Source organism: Rhinoraja longicauda, chromosome 23 (assembly GCF_053455715.1).
Source record: "Rhinoraja longicauda isolate Sanriku21f chromosome 23, sRhiLon1.1, whole genome shotgun sequence".
Lineage (NCBI taxonomy): Eukaryota > Metazoa > Chordata > Chondrichthyes > Rajiformes > Arhynchobatidae > Rhinoraja > Rhinoraja longicauda.
The window spans coordinates 13,441,921-13,458,553 of record NC_135975.1 but is presented as its reverse complement, the minus strand read 5'-3'; the positions used below and the strand labels follow the sequence as shown (position 1 = coordinate 13,458,553).

The following is a 16,633-nucleotide window of genomic DNA, read 5'->3' as shown; positions in this document are numbered from 1 at the left end:
TGATGCTTGTAATTGGTGTATTAATCATTTGGACAGATATTGTGTCTTTTAAAAAAAAACTGCTTTTAAACCATGATGTCAGCAAATTTGCAGTAGCAGGATGTTCTATTAACTAATCCCTGTGCATATGGTTTAGAGTTTGCTGTTAATAACACAATCCAAGCTTATGTTGTGGCAGTAAATGCTACTAACCTGTTTTTACCAGGTTTTTGTGTTCACCACCAAACTCAGCATTTTTTTTAATTTGTATTGTTTGGTTAAGAAAGTGTCTTTGTATTCATAATTTTTTGTTTTTATTGATCTTCTTTCCACTCCAGTTTTCAAGGTACTGAAGATGGTAGGGTGGAGTAAAGTAACATAGGTGCTTATCCATGTAACCATTCTTTGTATGTGAGAAGCAGCAGACTATTTGGTTATTAGAGGCTCAATCAATCCTGGATAGGTTTTTCATCCAGCATCGGTTATTGAGTTGACAAATGGTTGAGGGAATCCTTGCTATTTATCATATCATATCATATCACATATATACAGCGCGGAAACAGGCCTTTTCGGCCCACCAAGTCCGCGCCGCCCAGCGATCCCCGCACATTAACACTATCCTACACACACTAGGGACAATTTTTTACATTTACCCAGTCAAATTAACCTACATACCCTTGCTTCATGCAGTTCTCGGCTACATCAATAGTAATTGGCTGCAGCATTCTGAATTATGGAGCGGGTAAATTATCCATGCATCATACTGTTGTTCTGCAGTTTTACCAGGTTGTCTGAGCCTGTGCAGGCATGATATGATGTCAGCTTTGTGCTTTGACTATCCATTGTATCCCATTCATTCAATGGCCTCCCACCATTGGTTTTCAGGTGCCTGGCATGGTCTAATAGTTTGGGGAAAATATTCTAAAATCGGAAATAAGACCATAGAAATCGAACAAACATTTTTTGAAATGATAAATCATTTTAGGCACTAGATTATCATCTAAGTTGAGTGGTTTGATGTTCAATGTAGACAATGCATAAGTCATAAAAGTATGATAACAAGTGAATATTTTTCTAAAAATCAAACATCCACATATGTCAGGAAATGGCCATTGTGATAAAAGACACATTGTGCTAATGTTTTTGACCTTGTATGATCAGTCTTCTATGAGAATATACCACTGGTCTGCTTTTATTTGGAAAATGTGTGAATTAATTGAACTACACAACTAAGAAACAGTGCATATGTTTGGGAATGAGACTTAGAACTAGTATGACCTTACAGTTGATTAATGTACGAGAGTAATGGGAACCATTTGAATAACAGCCTAATGACCTTTCTACTGGCATATTTTGCACATTCGCAGCTGCATTTCCTGCATGACCATCTGCAATACACCCACATTAGAATGCTGTTCTACAAATTGAATAATGTTCTGTTTATACTTCTTATGCTTTTCAATGATTGGACAGAGGTCAAAGCAGCAGGTAAGATGTATTTCATTCCACTGGGAAAAAAAATCAGCCATTCTGTTCAGTGTCCCAAACTGAAGATTGTGATATGAGGCTGTTAATTAGAAACACTTTTCTATGGATGACCTTTGCATAAGAAAACAAAATTCTTCCATGATCATCAATTCACACGACAAATTATGAGATGCCTTATGATTACATTTGGTGGATTGTTTTTGTGTTGCAGACTTTATACTGATAGTTGTTATGTTTTGATCTGATGTTGCTGAGAAATATATAGCTTTAGTGTTGGCTTTAGGTAAATATAACATTTGGTTGCTAAGGTACAACTCCTGTTTGTCATTTGGGAGGTAATGCAATACTCAATTGAAAACAGGTGAGCTGAAATGATGCATATTTGTTGCACAGTTGATTGAATTACAATCTATTATTAAGAAACACAAAGCAAGCTTTATGCTTTGAATGAGCGGTATTTTAAGGAATGTTCAGACAATTCACTGGAGAATTAATTTTCAACCGCCTTGCACTCAGTAATTTAACAGATTTCCATTGGATTGTTAATTGAAAAATCTGTTTGTCACAAAAGAAAGTAAAACTTTTTGTCTTATGGAAGAAAAATAGCAGGATAACCTATAAATTTGCCACAGTTTTAATGATGTGGGGTTGGCAAATGTTAATTTTCTGTGTTTTCTTTAACTTTCAAAGAACATAGTAAATCGTCGAGTTTTGTGCTATGTTATTTGTATTTTGAAATAGAATTTAATTTACTTCAGTTAATGTGCTGCTTTTAAAACATCATTTTATTATATAAATTTGAATTACAGGGCATATTATTATGATGGGATGTGAACTAGGATGCTAGGAGATTTGTTTCCTATGCATTCCCCTGAACTACAAAGTGTGGAGTGGAATCATGTTTTAACATTTCACCCAAAGGATGGTACCTCAGATAATCCATATTCTCTCAGTATTATCGTGAGGTACTGTGATTCTGGGATTCAACTCCAGAATAAAATTTGAAGCAATGGCTTTCTGACACAGGCAAAAATACACACTAGTCTCAGCATTATGCTAACCATTGCTTCTATGTATCGACCCCATATTATGTAGCAAGAAGTATAAATCAAAGTGTTTTTGTGTGAGTTACAATTCTCAAGATAAACAAAATATATTATGGAACTTGTTATTTTTGTTCTGTTAAAACATGACTGATTTTGCAGAACGTAAAGTTGAACAAAATAGAAAACTTTATTTCTATGAGATTTTATACCTTTCTATTTATCAGCTAATATAAAGTTAATAGTTTAGTTTAGAGATACAGCGAGGAAACAGGCCCCTCCGCCCACTGAGTCTGCGTCGACCAGTGATCCTCTCACGCTAACACTATCCTACACACACTAGGGACAATTTACAATTTGACTGAAGTCAATTAACGTACTACAAACCTGTACATCTTTGGAGTGTGGGAGGAAACCGGAGCACCCGGAGGAAACCGGAGCACCCGGAGAAAACCCACGCAACTCATGGGGAGAGCGTCCAAATTCCGTACAGACAGCACCTGTGGTTAGGATCAAACCCGGGTCTCTGGCGCTGTAAGGCAGCAACTCTACCTCTGCACCATCGTGCCACCCCCATAAAGTTAATACTGTGTCACGTGAAAATTTTTCAAAAAGGTGTATGCTAAAATCTGCGATAAAACACTCAGGCAGCATCAGTGGAAAGAGAAACAGTTATTGTTTTGGGACTGATAAGGATACTGGAATTGAAACATTAACTGTTTTGCTTTCCCGCGATGCTACCTGATTTTGTGTTTTTAATATGGCATTTAACATTCTTTAACTTTGTTTGAAAATCTTGTTTTGACCTGTGTACAGGTTGAACAGTCGATAAATAAGTTCCATATAATATGCAAGCAATTTTGCTTGGGTGTATTTTACTAACTAAGGTTTAAAAATAATGCACTTGAATAAAAAGAAGCATTTGTGAAGGTTGTGGTGAAAAACCAGGGTGTGGGGTCTAATTTGATAGCTCTTCCACAGGCAAACCATGTGGCAGTTTCTGATACTATGAGTTGTGATAGATTTACAAATATGCCAAATAATGGTTTCCAAGAGAAAGCAGCGCAAGTTACAGTATTCACCCCTGAATTAAGGCATGGACATCCTGAAATCCATAGATTAATACCAGAATTTGACTTCAATTGCTTTAAAACAGATGAAGCATGTTTTGTGAAATCTGAATGAAGTGAATATTTCTTGTGATTTGCCTTTAATTTCTGATTGCAAATTAAAGTTGAGAAATTCATCAGGTTCTCTCTTGTTTACAAATTATTTATTACTTGATTAATAATTTGTGGCTTACTACTTTGAAAATAGTAATTGGGGGGGTAAAAGAAAATTGACTTTTTCCCAATTACATTTATTAGGGTTAATCAGCATCTTTTCTTCCCCCCCCAAAGATCCAAGAAAACATTCGTGGCCCAAAAATAGGGGAAGCTATTGTCATTTTGTGCTATATAAGGAGAATAAAGATACAATGGATGCCATTAATGTGTTGTCTAAATTCCTAAGGTATGTTGAGTTGTCTGTTGTTCCATAACTTTCTATTTACAGTTTTGTATGTATTAATGACATATTTTGCAGATCTTCTTTTATCATAAATCAATTAAGGTAGATTAAACATTTGTATACAAACTTGTATAATAGACAATAGGTGCAGGAGTAGGCCATTCGGCCCTTCGAGCCATTCAATGTGATCATGGCTGATCATTCTCAATCAGTACCCCATTCCTGCTTTCTCCCCATACCCCCTGACTCCGCTACGCTTAAGAGCTATATCTAGCTCTCTCTTGAATGTATTCAGAGAATTGGCCTCCACTGCCCTCTGAGGTAGAGAATTCCACAGATTCACAACTCTCGTGACTGAAAAAGTTTTTCCTCATCTCTGTTCTAAATGGCTTACCCCTTATTCTTAAACTGTGGCCCCTGGTTCTGGACTCCCCCAACATTGGGAACATGTTTCCTGCCTCTAACGTGTCCAACCCCTTAATAATCTTATACGTTTCGATAAGATCCCCTCTCATCCTTCTAAATTCCAGTGTATACAAGCCTAGTCGCTGCAGTCATTCAACGTATGACAGTCCCGCCATTCCGGGAATTAACTTAGTAAACCTACGCTGCACGCCCTCAATAGCAAGAATATCCTTCCTCAAATTTGGAGACCAAAACTGCACACAGTACTCCAGGTGCGGTCTCACTAGGGCCCTGTACAACTGCAGAAGGACCTCTTTGCTCCTATACTCAACTCCTTTTGTAACATTCCATTGGCTTTCTTCACTACCTGCTGTACCTGCATGCTTCCTTTCAGTGACTGATGCACTAGGACACCCAGATCTCGTTGTATGTCCCCTTTTCCTAACAACACCATTCAGATAATAATCTGCCTTCCTATTACCACCATCGAGGTACACCACATCCACCGGCTCTCCCCAGTCAATTTTCCTAGTTACATCCTCAAAAAATTCCAGTAGATTAGTCAAGCACGATTTCCCCTTCGTAAATCCATGCTGACTCGGAACGATCCTGTTACTGCTATCCAAATGCTCCGCATTTTCGTCTTTTATAATTGACTCCAGCATCTTCCCCACCACTGATGTCAGACTAACTGGTCTATAATTTCCTGTTTTCTCTCTCCCTCCTTTCTTGAAAAGTGGGATAACATTAGCTACCCTCTAATCCACAGGAACTGACCCGGAATCTATAGAACATTGGAAAATAATCACTAATGCGTCCACAATTTCTAGAGCCACCTCCTTAAGCACCCTGGGATGCAGACCATCAGGCCCTGGGGATTTATCAGCCTTGAGTCCCATCAGTCTACCCAAAACTTTTTCCTGCCTAATGTGGATTTCCTCCAGTTCCTCCGTCACCCTAGGATCTCTGGCCACTAGAACATCTGGGAGATTGTTTGTATCCTCCTTAGTGAAGACAGATCCAAAGTACCGGTTCAACTCGTCTGCCATTTCCTTGTTCCCCATAATAAATTCCCCTGCTTCGGTCTTCAAGGGACCCACATTTGCCCTGACTATTTTTTTCCTCTTCACATACCTAAAAAAGCTTTTACTATCCTCCTTTATATTATTGGCTAGTTTACCCTCGTACCTCATCTTTTCTCCCCGAATTGCCTTTTTAGTTATCTTTTGTTGCTCTTTAAAAGAGTCCCAATCCTCTGGCTTCCCACTCTCCTTTACTATGTTATACTTCTTCCCTTTTATTTTTATGCTGTCCTTGACTTCCCTTGTCAGCCACGGGTGCCTCTTACTCCCCTTAGAATCTTTCCTCCTCTTTGGGATAAATTGATCCTGCAACTTCTGCATTATTCCCAGGAATACCTGCCATTGCTGTTCCACAGTCTTCCCTGCTAGGGCCTCCTTCCAGTCAATTTTGCCCAGCTCCTGCCTCATGCCTCTGTAATCCTCTTTGCTATACTCTAATACTGACACCTCCGATTTTCCCTTCTCCCTCTCAATTTGTAGAGTAAAACTTATCATATTGTGGGCACTGCCTCCTAATGGCTCATTTACCTCGAGTCCCCTTATCAGGTCAGGTTCATTACATAACACCAAATCCAGAATTGCCTTCTCCCTGGTAGGCTCCAGTACAAGCTGTTCTAAGAATCCATCTCGGAGGCACTCCACAAACTCTCTTTCCTGGGGTCCATTACCAACCTGATTTTCCCAGTCTACCTGCATGTTGAAATCTCCCATGACCACCGTAGCATTACATTTGTGACATGCCAATTTTAGCTCCTGATTCAACTTGCACCCTATGTCGAGGCTACAGTTTGGGGGCCTGTAGATGACTCCCATTAGGGTTTTTTTACCCTTACAATTCCTCATCTCTATCCATACTGATTCTACATCTCCTGATTCTATGTCACTCCTTGCAAGGGAGTGAATATCATTCCTTACCAACAGAGCTACCCCGCCCCCTCTCCCCACCTGCCTGTTTTTTCTGTACGTTGTGTACCCCTGAATATTCAGCTCCCAGCCCTGGTCCTCTTGTAGCCATGTCTCAGTGATTCCCACAACATCATACTTGCCAATGTCTAACTGAGCCTCAAGCTCATCCACTTTATTTTTTATACTTTGCGCATTTAAATACAACACTTTAACTTCGGTATTTACCTCCCCTCTCACACCGGTCACAATTGGCCTTGACCTTAGTCTCGTATCCCTTCTAGAACTTCCCTTCCCATTCATTCGAGAGTCCTTTACAGTTTCTCCTGTATTCACTTCCCCTTTAACTCCATCTTCATATTCCCAATTTGTCAACCCCTCCCCCCCACTACTTAGTTTAAAGCCACCCTTTTAGCGCTAGCAAAACTGCCTGCCAGAATGTTGGTCCCCCTGCTGTTAAGGTGTAACCCGTCCCTTTTGTACAGGTCACCCCTACCCCAGAAGAGATCCCAGTGGTCCAGAAATCTAAATCCCTGCTCCCTGCACCAGCCTCTCAGCCATACATTCATATCCCCGATCTCTCTGTTCCTGCCCTCACCAGCACGAGGTACACGCAGCAGTCCAGAGATAACCAACCTCGACGTCCTATTTCTCAGTCTTCTTCCTAACTCTAAACTCACGCTGCAGTATCTCCTTCCTCTTCCTCCCGACATCGTTCGTGCCCACGTGCACAACTACTTCTGGTTGATCACCTTCCCTCGCTAGGATGTTCTGAAGCCGCTCTGTGATGTCTTGAACCCTGGCACCAGGAGGCAACAGACCATCCTCGACTCCCGCCTGACGCCACAGAATCTACTGTCCGTACCTCGGACAATGGAGTCTCCCACTACTATGGTATTGTTTTGGAGAAGTAGAATGAGTAAAATAAAATGGATTGATCAGGATTACAGGTTAGGAGAATTAATGGAGTAAAGTCATGGAGGAATGGGATGGAAGGGGAAATGATTGAGAATGGGTGACCAATTCATCTGGGATGGAAGCTTGGTGAAGAGGAGGAAAACCTGGCATAGAAGGAATGGAGAACATGGAAAGGCAGGGAGATTACCTCTACTGGGATCAAACAGTGTAGGAATGGAGGGGGAACCAGGCAGGGAATCATTTCTTGATGTAATAATTGTTCATGTTTGCCTTCAATGCTTGATTCGTGGCTGTACAGGGAGTGAATTCACCTTTCCTGTGAAAATCTACTTTTAAGGGGAAAGCAGTTTTATTGATGCGCTTGAGTAAGTAAAACACAAAGTGATGGAGTAATTCGGGGTCAGGTAGCTTCTGTGGAGGAAATGGATAGGTGATGTTTCAGGTTGTGATCCTTCTTCAGACTGATTGTAGAAGGGAAGAGAAAACGAAATGAGGTGGGGAGGGCGAACAAAGCCTGGCAATTGACAGATAGATACAGGTGAAGAGGGCAAACGGGTGGACAAAGGCGAGAGATGGAAAGGGGATGAAAGGATAACAGATAAGTAGAGAAAAAAGAAATGTAAAGCTTGAGAGTGGGATATAGGTAAAGGTGGGGGGGGGGGGGGGGTAAGCTTGATAATGAGATAAATGGGTGAGGGGCACAGAAAAGGAATGAGGATGTTATTTAAAATTGGAGGAATCAGTGTTCATATTGTTGTGTTCTAAGCTCAAACCTGAATTATTGATTTGAACCAAGTCTAGATCTCCAGTATCCTTTGCCTTAAGCAATGGAGAACATTGTAATAGAACCATTTTATTTCAACCTGGGATTCTGCATTTAAACTATTCTTGATATGAAAACAAAGTATTTTCTTTCAATGGTTTCCTTTATCTGAGAAACCTTTTTTTCATTCTTGTTTCTTCAGAGTCAAACCAAACATATTTTCATACATGGGGACCAAAGATAAAAGGGCTATAACTGTTCAAGAAATTGCAGTTGTAAAGTAAGTATTGATATTTAATAGCTTATATTTATTAAGCTATTAGAGCAACAAACTTTCTAGTCTTTTTTTTCTCCCTCGAATTTTCATTCATGCTGGATTGTTGTTGATAAAGAATTGTGAAGCTACAGGTGCAAAGGAAGTGCATATTAGCTGGATTAGCAGTAAATATGGTTTCATGTAGCATTCTTACATTTGGAATAAGGCCCGTAACATCGCCAGCAGGAAAGTGCTTCTTTTAAGACTGTGTCTTCAAAACCTTACTTGCCAGTAAAACCTTTCAGGGCTACATTGGCATTTTTGCAGACACTGCTATTGACTTTGAGAGATTTCATGTAAAAAAATAATCAGCAAGGTTCAATGCCTTCATCAGAAATGCTTTAATGTTGTGATACACATGTGGATCCACAATTGGCCAGCTGATTAGTTTGGCATTAGTGAATTATACGCCATCACGAGTGCTTGAGTTAAAAGTCTGTCAAAGGGTTGTGGATGTCTATGAATGTCTCTGATATGTACAATCATTAAAACATATTCAAAATTATAATAAAAATAATTATGCTTTAAAATCATTAAATTTTACAATTAATTTAATTCAAACACAATTTTTGGGGGCATTTTAAAAGTAGTTCTTAAGAGAACAATTAAATACTTTAAAATTAAATGTAATAAAAATATAAATTCAATCAATTCTTTCTCATCGAATTAAGTCGTGTCATTTATTCTATGTCCACTGAGCACGGGTCTTGTCGCATAACATAGTAAACTGAAGGAAATTGGTGCTTTGCTGCTTGACTCCCCAAGGACTTCTCGAGACTCCTTTATGACTCTATACAAGCATTACCTTAGGAACTAAAGATTTATTAGTGCATCACTAGCTAAGGAAATGAGTGAGTTCATTCATGCTTCCGGTGGAAAGTGAATTTATTTAATGAAAGGTTATTTTTGATTTATTGAGATCAAAAATTATGTACTCTAGGTGCGTTTTCAATATTAATAACATTTCAAGTGATATGGGAATCTGACATTTTGTAACCTACCAGTATTTGGAAAAAAATTGCATAAGTTGACAATCTACTTTCCAGAGTTATCTTGATGTCATGTACCTAAAATGTTCCTACAGAATCACAGCACAGAGACTCTCACATCTGAACAAATGTTTAATGAACTTCAGGCTAGGGAACTTCAGTTATAAAAAATATCCCTTGAAGTTGGGAGAATTGCAAGGAAATCATTTTACAGTTGTTCTAAGGTAAGATTGTTCAGAAATTTAAGACAATTCTATTATAAATTGTGTTAATTGATCTCAAGAAGAAATTAACCTTATATTTCTTTAAAATCCTTGCATTTCAACCATGTGCAGGATAATGGTTAATCTGTTAAAATTCCCTGACTTTATAGACATGTGCTGCCACATTATGGGCAGGCCTGCTTTATGATAATGGCAGAATCTAAATAATGCTATATGGGAAGTGGGAAGATCAGATATATCAGAGGAAAGATACTAGCATAAATAGCAGGTTGGCTAGATGGCAAAAGGTAGAGAGTAGCAACAAAATGATTTTTTCTGGTTGACTGACAGTGACTATTGGTGTTCTGCTAGTGAATGCAGATGAGGCCACATCAGCAATGTTGTGCACAGGTTTAGTCACTCGATCTTAATAAGGATATATTTGTATTCGTTCACTAGCTTTATTCTTAGAATTTGGGGGGTTGTTTTATGGGGTTAGTCAGAACAGTGTAGATTTTTTCGCCTGGAGTTCTGAAGATTGAGAGATGATCTCACTGAAACATACAAAATTCTAACTCTGCTTGACTGAATAGATGAAAGATATGTATCTTCTGGCTGGATGTCTAGAACCAGGAATCACAGACTCAAGGTAAGGGATAAGTTAACTGGGACTGAGATGAGACATCATCATCCAGAGAAAAGTGAAGCTTTCCAATTTTCTACCTCAGTGGGCTGTGAAGGCTCGATGCTTCAATATATTTATGATTAAGACTGATATATTTCTAGATGTTAAAGGAATTGAGAGAGAGGAGAATACAATTCAAGTCAAACTTATTGCCATATGCACAAGTATGATGCATGCAATGAAATATCTTGCTTGCAGCAGCATCACTGGCACTAAGATGTCAGTCATGACGCCAGATCAATATGACCACACTGGCACTCGTCAATAGACAATAGGTGCAGGAGTAGGCCATTCGGCCCTTCGAGCCAGCACTGCCATTCAATGTGATCCTGGCTGATCATTCACAATCAGTACCCCGTTCCTGCCTTCTCCCCATACCCCCTGACTCCACTATCTTTAAGAGCTCTATCTAGCTCTCTTGAAAGCATCCAGAGAATTGGCCTCCACTGTCTTCTGAGGCAGAGAATTCCACAGATTCACAACTCTCTGACTGAAAAAGTTTTTCCTCATCTCCGTCCTAAATAGCCTACCCCTTATTCTTAACCTGTGGCCCCTGGTTCTGGACTCCCCCAACATTGGGAACATGTTTCCTGCCTTTAACGTGTCCAATTCCTTAATAATCTTATATGTTTCAATAAGATCCCCTCTCATCCTAAATTCCAGCATATACAAGCCTAGTCGCTCCAATCTTTCAACATACAACAGTCCTGCCATTCCAGGAATTAACCTAGTCAACCTACGCTGCACGCCCTCAATAGCAAGAATATCCTTCCTCAAATTTGGAGGCCAAAACTGCACACAGTACTCCAGGTATGGTCTCACTTGGGCCCTGTACAACTGCAGAAGGACCTCTTTGCTCCTATATTCAACTCCTCTTGTCATAAAGGCCAACATGACATTAGCTTTCTTCAATGCCTGCTGTACCTGCATGCTACCTTTAAGTGACTGATGAACAAGGACACCCAGATCTCTTTGTACTTCCCCATTTCCTAACTTGACACCATTCAGAGAACAATCTGCCTTCCTGTTCTTACCACACATTTATCTACATTTAACTGCATCTGCCCATTCACACAACCTGTCCAAGTCACCCTGCATCCTCATAGCAGGCTCCTCACAGTTCACGCTGCCACCCAGCTTTGTGTCATCCGCAAATTTGCTAATGTTACTTTTAATCCCTTCATCTAAGTCCTCGTAAGGTGATCGTCGTAAGGTGAATTTGCCCAATGGGCTCCAATGACAAACAAAAGCGCCTAGATGGTCCCAGTCCACACAAAGGCTCAGTGTTGTCGTCATCGTGGGGGCATAGGCAAACTTGAACTTATCCCAGCAGTTTGCTCTCTTTCTCTCTCCTGGGTTTGCAAGGGGTAGGGCTGACAAGAATGAGATTAATTGGTCCAATAACCATTATTTGGACCCAGCTGTGGCTTGTTTGCCAGTGGCCTCGGTTTACTCCAGAGCAAAAATAATTAAGCGGAACAAGATAGACCACTCCGTCGAAATCACCTATAGTGAAGTGCAGTACGCAAAGGAGCCATTTTAGTAGGCAAAACCCGCCGTCCGTTATGCCACTCGCAGTGTAATCAGTGTCTAGGGGGAACAGTATGTGTGATGATACCATAAAAATGCTGAATATATTTCATCTATCAATTCACAGATTTTTGTTATTTTTCTTTAAAAATATTTCTGCAAGTTTATGCCTACTAAAATGGCGCCATGACATACTACTTTTTTAGGGTCGAGTGGTTTATCTTACTCTGCTTTATTATCTTTGCTCCAGAGTGCCAGTGTTTTCCAGCAGCCAGTCCTTGTTTGTGGTGCTGACCGTAGGCTTCCTCTGGCCTGACTATCGGTGATGGGGATTGGAGCGGACTGAAGGGAGGAAGCGTCATTATAGCACATAGAATAAGACAAACACATTAAAAAGTTGTACATAAATTACATACAAAATTTTGAAAAGTGGAAAAAATACAAAAAACATTACTGCAAAATATAATTAGAAATAATATAAGTGAAGCAAAGAGAAGGTGGGACTGTGGTAAAATATCATCCATGATCATATTTGTTGATTAATCAGGAGTATGGGGCCAAACAATCTATTCCTCTCTACTCATTTCACATTTGCAACCCTAGTTATTTTTCAACGTTGAATTTAAAGAAAAAAATGGCAGTGAATTTGATTTTAAGCTACAAAGCATAGTTAAGGCTACATTGCAGATGTAGAGACTGGTTAAAATTGAATGTTTGGATATAATTTATAACACACAGTTCCCGCTTTAATAAAGACTATATTTTGGAAGAGTATTTGATTTACATTGCTTTGCTAATTTCACCACCTTGTTTTGATAGTCATTAATATACTATTGTTCTCAAGACAAGAAACAAATCATCATACTGTCTTGACTGCAGGCACTAAAGTTTTATTGTTATAGAGGTTACTTACACTTGGATGCAAAAAAGACACATGAAATCTATCATCTTATTGAAGAAAGGGTGAGGCACAGTCAGCTTATTTAGCATCACAAACCACTGATCTTGGCCTGTGGATTGAGAATTGAACTGATAAAATGACAAAAACAACTAGGATCTGTTTAAATTTGACATATTATACACAAAATCAGGTCCTGCCGATTCATTTTTGTAATTACGTCGATAGCTCTACTGGTGGTTCTAATTTTATTATTTTATTAGGAATATCACTGGATCAAATCTGCAGATAGAGCATGCCATGACTTCACTCAAGGACATCGGATTTGTTAACTATTATGGAATGCAGAGATTTGGAACAACAGCAGTTCCTACTTACCATGTGGGAAAGTAAGTCGTATCTTTCTAAATAATTGTAGAAACCGAACAGTAAAGTATGCTGCTGTGAAAATAACAGGCCAATTAATCCTGTTTCTGTTCCCAATGAAAATAAAAATGGTAGACCCAAAACAAACCCTAACTGATTTCCTACCTTTGTAAGTGAAGATATTCTTAATCACTGAAGCTAATGCATCTCACGAAACAACCAAGGGAAAAAAAAAGATTTTTTCATCTCTAAAGATCCTAAAGTGTTTCACACCCAAAGTGTCCTTTAAGATTTAGCTACAGATGTGGATAAAATTAGTACATAAGGAGTATTTCAGCAAAATTCCAGAGGGGCAATTAGATATAGATGGGATAATATTTCTTATTGATGTTGCTTGAGAGGTAAAACTTCACCAGAAACCATTCGTTTTGGGGGGATCTTAACAACATGTCAACTGTGTAATGAAAAAACTGCTGAGATTATCTTATCTGCTCAAAATGTGATTGTACGTTTCTGATCCTGAATCTTCCTGTATAGAATCAAAACAGCTTCAACTCTTATTTGTCTGAATTGTGTATATTTTAGCAAGATGTTCTTGTATTTATTTCGCAAGCTTTCAATATTTTTGATGATAATTCAGCTGTGTTTTAGATATTAACATTACTTAAAATGAAAAGAAGACAGTAATGCTTTAACAAAAAATTGGTAAATTTCAACTCTGCATTTATAACTTTCTTCCAAAGCATTCAATAAGAAAGAGAAATAAGTCAAACTAAACCAAGGTTTTACTCGTTTGTGTCCGTGTCCAGTATATTTGTTTCCTGCTAGTTTCCCAATGTAGAACAATGAACTGGAAAGCCTGGTTTTTAATTTTCAGATACTTGCTGTATGAGTTATTTGGGGGAATTCACTGTTTGTGTCAAGTGATATTGTCCTGAGTGCTTAGAAAACAAAATTGCTATTTTCATACCTTGATTCTCATTCATTTTTGCACTGTGCAATCAGTTCTGAAAGGTCCATTATATAATTTAATGCGATTATTTATTTGCAGAATTCCAGTTACATCAACCTTTTGTTTTATTTGTTTCTTTCTTCTTCATTCTGTACCTTTCCTCACATCTCCTGCTTTCCCCGCATGTGGAATCAAACTGCACAAGCAGCCTGCATGAAAAGTATTCATTGATCACCTCTATTCATATAGCTGGTATTAAGAGATGGGGTAGGGATGAGGCAGGAGCTAGTGAACAATAAGAAGATCCAGGTGAAGAGGGGTTGATAGGCAGATTGAGCCAGGTGGGGGAGGGGTAGTGATAGCAACAGAGACTGGGGAGTGATTTGTGAAGAGAACAAAAGGCTGCAGATTATGGGAGTGATTTGTGAAGAGAACAAGAGGCTGCAGATTATGGCATTTGATCAATAAGGATAATAAGTGGAACCAGAACCGGATGCTGGTCAGATGGGAATAGTAAGAGAAGGGAGATGGGTAAGGGGTTGAGTGTGTGGTGGATTAGGTGGGAGAAGAGAAAGAATCTGGGTAACAAGGGTCTGGAGGGTGGGGTAGGCTGGAAAGAAAGGCATGAGTGACAAGGCTGGGTGGATCAGGAAGAGAGAGAGAGGTTACCTGAAATTGGAGAATGCAAATGTTTTGGAGAATGCAATGTTCATGCCTTCGACTTGTAGACTCTCCACATGGAATCCAAAGTGCTATTCTTCTGATATACAAATTTAAATTGAGTTCTTTCATTATTTATCTGGTTTCACTGAGAGCACATTGAAACATTAATTCCGAGAATCTACAATTTCCTAAGAACTCGACTATTTAGTAGGAATCACAGCAAAAAGTCTGGAATTAATCCTACATGAATCTATACACCAGTAAATTACTTTCACGTTTTCTTGGACAACTAAGTATCACGGCTGATTTTAGAGAAATTAAATAGGTCCGTGAAATCCAGTTCCTGAAATTTAACTTTCACCGATGAACTTAGGAATGAAAATTGTTCCATTTTTTGCAAAGTCATCATAACTCTGTAAAGTTCCAGTTGGGTCCTTTTCTCAATATGTTATTGTTAATTCAGGACCGTGTACATTCATTGTTTGAATTAGGCTTCCAATCACAAAAGTAGACAATTGAGGGTGTCATTATCATTATTATTGCCATTGTGCTTGAAGCATCTTGTATTACAATGTGCAAGAGAGGAAGTTCAATATAACTGTTTAGATTCATTATAGTATCAAATTCCATCCAGCTCCATCAAAATAAATATATTTATTCACAATTCTTTGTGCTGTTTCTTTGATGGTAGCAATTATTTTCCGGCAGATGACCTGATGCCGTTTTATATTAGATAGGATTTGATTGTTATTTGATTGTAATTTCTTCTTCAGAGCAATTCTACAAAACAAATGGAGTGAAGTTATTGACCTGATCCTGAAGCCACGTCCAGGAGGTAGGAATGATTTTTTTTGTTATCCAATGAAACTGAATATAAAGCTTTAGTACTCCATGTGGAAACGTTTGAAAATGTTTAATACCACTTCTCTCTTTTCTCCAGCAGAGAGAGGATATTTGGTCAAATGTAGGGAAGAATGGGCTAAGACCAAGGATCCTGAAACTGCATTGAGAAAGCTTCCTGTAAAAAGATGTGTTGAAGGACAGTTGCTTCGCGGTCTGGCGAAATATGGAATGAAGAACATTATTTCTGCATTTGCTATGGTAAGTTTCAGCTCAGATGCAGCATTAATTGATAAAACTAAATGATCTATTTCTGTGATATGTTTTCTGCATGCCTACTATCAGTTCACAAAAAAATTGTATGTGTTGACAGAATGAAATTTAATTTATCTTAAGCAATTGTATAATTTATTATGTTTTAAGTACCATTGTTAAAAGCCTTTCTTTGACTTTAGACTTTGGAGATACTGCATAGAAACAGTTCATTCAGCCCACCGAGTCACCAGCGATCATTCCATACACCAGCATACATTCTATCTTACACACAGGGGGCAATTAAAAAATTTACCAATGCCAATTAACCTGCAAATCTGTACTTCTTTGGAGTGAGAAAACCAGAGCACCCGGAGAAAAGCCAATGCGGTCACAGGGAGAATGTATAAACTCCATACAGACAGCACCCATAGTTAGGATTGAACGCGGGTTTCTACTGCTGCGTCACAGTGTAGCCCCTGTGCTACTATGCTGCTGATTTTAGTAAAGCTATCTTAAAGTTTATTGTTCTGAGTTATGTCAATTCCTAAATAATTTAGGACATTAATTGAAAACATATCTACATCAAAACAAGGGAGAAAAACCTTGCCTTGTTATTTTTAAATGTTTTAGATGGTTTTGGTAGGTGCTGGATATTAATGATTTGCAAAATGTGCCTGTATAACCCTATTTTTTTTTGTCTTCAGATTCCAAGAAATAATCGATTAATGTACATTCACAGTTATCAGAGCTATGTATGGAATAACATAGTGAGTAAACGGATTAACGAATATGGACTAAAAGCAATGCCAGGAGATTTGGTACTGAAAGGAGGTAAATGGAATATTC

At 38.7% G+C, this 16,633-nt stretch overlaps 1 protein-coding gene across 1 annotated transcript in view; it reads left to right on the top strand.

Annotated features, from left to right (window-relative positions):
• pus7 (pseudouridine synthase 7) overlaps positions 1-16,633 on the top strand; it is a 37,897-nt gene that overhangs the window by 12,851 nt on the left and 8,413 nt on the right. The window contains 7 exon segments of the mRNA XM_078419413.1: positions 3,911-4,022; positions 8,293-8,370; positions 9,491-9,619; positions 12,975-13,100; positions 15,466-15,527; positions 15,633-15,793; positions 16,492-16,618. Of these exon segments, the coding sequence (XP_078275539.1) occupies positions 3,911-4,022; positions 8,293-8,370; positions 9,491-9,619; positions 12,975-13,100; positions 15,466-15,527; positions 15,633-15,793; positions 16,492-16,618 (795 nt within the window).